General features: G+C 42.4%; 1 protein-coding gene across 1 annotated transcript; it reads left to right on the forward strand.

The window, feature by feature from the left end:
* Positions 1-664: 664 nt before the first annotated feature.
* Positions 665-4,700, forward strand: LOC146677542 (uncharacterized). Its single transcript, XM_085423746.1, has 2 exons — positions 665-1,848; positions 4,162-4,700. The coding sequence occupies exons 1-2, from the start codon at positions 890-892 to the stop codon at positions 4,397-4,399; spliced, it is 1,197 nt and encodes a 398-aa protein (XP_085279872.1). The 5' UTR covers positions 665-889; the 3' UTR covers positions 4,400-4,700.
* The last annotated feature ends 1,347 nt before the right edge of the window (positions 4,701-6,047 follow it).

Raw genomic sequence — 6,047 nt, forward strand, 5'->3', positions numbered from 1 at the left:
ACTATACAACTGATACCCTCTATATAAGAGCCATTCAAAGAAATCATTAAGAGCCCCAAATTATCAGGACTATTCACCTATAGACTAAACGTTTGACCACTTTTGTAGTATTCAGGTGAATGAAGGTGCATGAGAGGCAACAAAAGAAACTGAATAACAATAACAGTTTATTTGAGGAGCTAATTAAATCACATGCATCTAAGAGCTTACTAAATAATATCCTGAGTGATCTCAAGGGTACGCCACCCACTGACAGAAAAACACTCTGTTAAAAAGCTTGTCTGTAGCGCCACCATGTGGTTTTTTATTCACTAATGAACTCCTCAGGAGTTCATGCTGTGAGCTTTTGCTTGCAGTACAAGCGGCTGGTTACGACTTGTAGTGATGCAGAATGAGTGCATTCAAAGTAATTCCAGTAAATTTCAGCCTCGTGGTTTATATATTTTTTAAATGCACAAACATTGTGTAGCAATTACAGCTTTCATAGAGTGTTTCACACTTTGTGCCCATGGCCATCATCTATTTCTGTGGTCCCAGTTATCTGTGACAGTCTTCAGGAATGGTCCGGACTATATTACACCCTCTTCCCTCCCCCAGAAGCTGTGCTAAAGTAACAGCTGATGTCAGTCCTGCTTAAAGACACACACACACATATGAACACACATGCACACAGACCACACTGGCTACTCGGTCAAAGAGAGCCAGCCAAAGGGGAGTAGGGCTCCTGCACCTTCCTCTCCCTGCGACACATCAGCACTTGGCACAGAGGAGGCGCCATACCACGCTTCACAAATCCACAATCCAAGCCTTTAATCCCAAGTTACAGCAGACTTAAAAGGGGAGGGCAGTTATCTAACTCTCTCAGCACCCCCATGTGCCTGCTTGGATCATGGAGCTGCACTGCCTTCCTACTGATACCCCCACCACAGCCAGCTCCTGCTCCACGGATCCCCCGTACAACTACTGCCCACCTTTTGGCCAGCGAGAGAGAGCCAGGGAGAAGGAAATGGAGAGTGGAGTTGTGTGCCCTGCTGTAACCAGACTCCCAGGCCCCCAGAGCCCACTGCCTGGTCTGGCCCCAGCTGTGGCTGAGGTTCAGACAGTGGTCGGTGGGGGAAGAGGGCTTGGCATTTGGCCAGCTCACAGCTACTGCAACTGTAAAGAAGGCCTGGGAAGACAGGCCTGGGAAGCAGAGCTAAGCAGAGGCATAAACACAGCAAGAGGAGGAGACAGAGGAGGAGAACAGGGGTGTAGCTGGGGAGTTCATGTGAACCAAAGCCCAAGCCCATCACAGAGTGAGGAGCACCGGAGCGCTCTGTCTCTGTATGATAATCTCCCTGATGCTGAAACATCAAACAGCCTCCAGGACTTTGACACAGAAACAAGCCTCCAGGAACACTTGCAGGAGCAGATGCACAAAGCTGTAGCATCCAAACAAATCCAGGGATCGATGGAGGATGACTGTGCGACTGAAAAGATGCTCAGTAAAAGATGTTCTAGCAACCAGGACCAGAAACCAGACCAAGATGAGGAGCATGAACCGGAGCTACAGCTGGACTCAGGATCCTGTAGATTAACAGAAGGGGACCTGATGCAGCATCACCACCTCCCTACGTCGCTTCCTCAACATCTTACACAAAATTCCGCTCAGATGCGTCAAACCAAGTCTCACGACCCACCGCTGTGGCCTCCGGCTGATGTCAAACAGCCAAAACAGACATCGTCTCCCAGAGTGCCCCCTCCATTACCCCTGGCAGACCCCTCTGCCAGTGCTTTACGCAGCCTCCTCACCAGCCTGCAGCACCAGATAATGAAGCAGAGAGAGGAATATGAAGCACGGATAATCAGGTAACGTCAGCTTGTTTTTCTTTGTCCTACATTTTCTATTTATAAATCCCCAACAAAGATTAATTATGCCATGTGAAACAATATGAAGTATCTTAAAATGTAACGTGGTGATGCTTTTGGCTTTAATATTAGCATACACTTACAGCTCAATGACTTTAAGAATTTTCCAGCCTGTGGTGTATTTTCAATGAAGGGTAACACACTGTTCCCAGGCAAAGAAAGTGTGTACATGTGTCCACTCAGCTGTGCTGGTGTGGTCCATCAGTTGACTCCAAGCTTCACCCTACATCCTGTTTGGTTCACAGATCAGCGAGAGCCGATTCAATTTTGTCATAGTTTCCCACAGATCTCCTCATGATGTGCTATGATGGAAATGCTGCTTGTATACACACAAAACTGCATTTTGGATAACCAAAGTTGGGATTTGGGTTTTTTAGTCTGGAAATGGATGTGCATCTATGTTTGTGGCAAAATACTGGCAAATTAAGAAGAAACCTGCTTTTTTGTTGCCATCTAGTTAGCCAGCAAAAAAAAGAAGCACAGCCCGTGTGCATGACATATAGACCAGCTCATGACAGTGGAAAGAGAGCTAATTTAAGGGGCCATGCTGCTGACCTAGACACAACACATACCTCATTTATTACTGATATAGATAGACCAACACTCAGAGTAAGGTAATGCATTGGTAGTAGTGGAGATGACAATCCTTTTAGCTCAATAAGGATGGTATGAAAAGTCACAAAAGACAGCTTTAACTCTGCACACGAAGCTTTTGAACTATCCGTTCAGACTTTCCAACGAGACAGTGCTGTGATTTACCCCCTTCTTGATTTCTTAGTTTTTTACATATTAGTCACAGTTGCATGTTTCAGAGCGCAATACAAATTTTAACATTAGATGAAAATAACCAGGGTAAACACAAAATGCAGTTTTAAAATAACCATTTTATTAATTAAGGGGGGAAAAGCTATCCAAAATTGTGTAAAAAGAAAAAAGAAAGATCAATTGTTCCCTAAACCTAATAACTGGTTGTGCCACCCTTTGGAGCAAGAACTGTAATTAAGCATTTGGAATAATTGGCAGTGAGCCTTTCACTGTGGAGGACTCTGATCCACACCTCTTTGTAGAGTTGTTTTAATTCAGCCACACTGGAGGGTTTTCAGGCATGGACAGCCTGTTTGAAGCCATGCCAAAGCATCCGAGTTGGATTTAGAACTGGACTTTGACTAGGCCACTTCACTACCTTCATTCATTTTGGCTCATCATCATGCTGCATAACCCAAGTGTGAACGGATGGCCGGACATTCTCCTTCCGGATTTTCAATAGTTACAGAAAGTCATCCAGATGCTGAAGCAGCAAAACAGCCCCACACCATGACACTACCACCACCGTGTATGACTGTCGATATGACGTTCCTTTTATGAAATGCTGTCGTTTTTTTTGCCAGATGTAACAGGATGCAAACCTTGCAGAAAGTTTAACTTTGCCTCATCAGTCCACAGAATATTTTCACAAATCATCAAGAAGTTTTTTGTTCTGTTTTTTCAAATGTGAAACAAGCCTTTTTCTTTCTGATCAGCAGTGGGTTTCTCCTTGGAACTCTACAATGGAGGCCATTTTTACCCAGTTTCTTTCTTATTGCTGAATCATGAACTCTGACTTTAACGGAGGCAGGTGATGCCTGCCGTTCTTTAGATGTCGCCGAGGTACTCTTGGAGTAACTTTGGTAGGTCAGCCATCACTGTTCCATGTTTTCTCCATTTGTGGATAAAGGCTCTCTCTGTTGTTCACTAGTCCCAAAGCCACAAAAACAGCTTTGTAATTCTTTCTTGCTGGGCTTTTTTTTTTTTTTTTTTAAATAAATGTGTTACTGTTTGAAACAAGTTAGCCTACTTCAGTTTGTCAGATTCTATTTAAGTGACTGCTTAGTTTAACACATATGGTAACAATGAGGCCTGGAGGTGCCCTGTGAAACTGAATTGGGCTTCCCAGAAAGTGTGGTTAATCATAGTTAAGTCATGATTTAATAAGCTGGCAGTGTTACTTTTTCATACAAGGTCAAGTAGGTTTGGATAGTGTTTTTCCCCTTAAAGGAAATCATTTAAAAACTTTTTTATTTTCTCTCAGGTTACCTTGGATATTAAAATGTGTGTACTTTTACACAGGACTGCAATGATGCTGTTGATATAAGGAACGATCCAGTAATCCATCCTGTCATTTTTAAATAAATTAAAAATAAATTTGTATCCTTCACCCTATTTTTATCCTTTTTAACTTTAATATTGCTTCTCTTTTCCTCCTCACGTCATCAGTCTGGAGCAGAGAAATGAAGAGCTACAGATGGAGGTAGTTCGTCTGAAAACAAACCTCGCACAGCAGCGGCACTGGTACCAGGTTGTGCAGGCGAAGATCGTGGAATCTGAACGGGCACGGGCTGCCGCGGAAGCACACAACACCACGATGCAGAGGGAGATGGAGCAGTTTTTCGACATCTTTGGAGAGCTCAACAACGAGGAAAAGAAAACAGAACACATTGTGCAGAGCTTTTGAGAAAGCTTATGATACGAGCAGTGAGTGCAAAGAGTAGGAAATAAATGCACAAGATGAGCTGGTCATTACACTCTAACGAGGGTCTTTTATCACTATGTCACTAATAAAGCAATGTACAGTCATTTCCTCATGAAGAATCTGAGAATTGCACAAAACAGCATCAAAGAAAGAAAAATAATCACTGATGTCCACTTTATTAGCTGAGTATGGGCAAAAGATGTTGGCCAAAAGGTCATATTGTGGTCATTGCAATCACAGAGGACATCTCTGGAAATAAAAGGAGGAACAAACCGAGATGTACAGTGTATACAATGGAGTCTTTTCTTTTAAAAACATAGTAAACACATGAGATAACCTGAGCAACGTGATGCTCAGTCCTTATCTGCTAAGATTTGGAGAGTTGGATGGCCACTCCTCAGGTCATTTAAGGCATGACTGAAAGAATAAGGTCATGGTTGTGTACAACATAGTGCATAAGTTCTCGGTGACTCCATAGTGTCTTCTTTCTGCATGTCCATCACATGTGCAATCAGTTATGAAAAAAACGTTTAAAAAAAGAAGAACAAAGGGGGGGGGGGGGGGGGGGGCGCAGTATCTGCACAGTCCATTTATCTTTGACTTTCAATCTTCAGTTGAACTCAGGACTCCACAGTCTCACCCACGCTTAAACCACAGCATGTCTGCTTTCTCTCTGGGAACTTTTAAAAAACCTGGACAGCTGGGTCAGATTATTCAAAGGACGAGTGCTGCACAGCATGTTCTTGTAAAACATACAACACACATTTAAGGCCAAAAAAACCAAAACAACAACAACAAAAAACAAACCCTCGTAAAACTACAACAGCTCCCTAACTCTAAAAGCTTTCTGAACTAAGAACGGAAACGTACTGTGAGTGAAAGAATGCTCTTGAATGCATTTCTTTGTATAGCAAGAACTACAATTTCTTACAGGTGTGAAGCCTTCATGCAGGTTAAAACGTGTCGTCTGATTTCATGATTCATTGTGTAACTTTTCCAGCACTAATGGAATGGTTTTTAAAAGAGAGAGAGAGACAGAAAAAAAGACAAAAGGGAGCAGTCCACACGTTTGTCAATGAAACGTTTTGACAAGAGGCTTAATTCCCACGGGCGTCACTGTGGTTGTGTGCAACACTCTGCAAGAACACACAAAAATAAATACAAGTATCTTGTTTTGCCTCTTCCGGATGTACAGGATTACGATTTTTTTTTTTTTGATGTACACACTTATAGTCAGTACCGTAAGTCAAATAAGGGTGATTGCAATATATATATAGATATAGATATATGTAGCTCCACAGACATGTTGAATTTCTTAACCAAACAAGCACATCCTATCTATTTGTAATGAAAGGGTCTACAGCCACTATGAGTGACATCTTTACATACAGTACATTGTATCGGGAAATAAACAGTAACACTGCAATCACAGCTTCCCCTCGCTGTCATGGGGAAAAGCTTAAAACCAACATCACTCAAGCCAATTAATTATTCAATTAAAAACAAAAACACTGTGCAGAACGCACCGCTGTAGAGATCTGCAATACTTTTGATGAAACTTTTGATCAGTGTTTGATCATGATTGATGCCATCAGTTTATGGTAAGCTTTTGTTCTTTGTGGCGTAACAT

Source organism: Rhamphochromis longiceps, linkage group LG2, assembly GCF_057381845.1.
Source record: "Rhamphochromis longiceps isolate RC_006_pf linkage group LG2, R_longiceps_female_GT1.1, whole genome shotgun sequence".
Lineage (NCBI taxonomy): Eukaryota > Metazoa > Chordata > Actinopteri > Cichliformes > Cichlidae > Rhamphochromis > Rhamphochromis longiceps.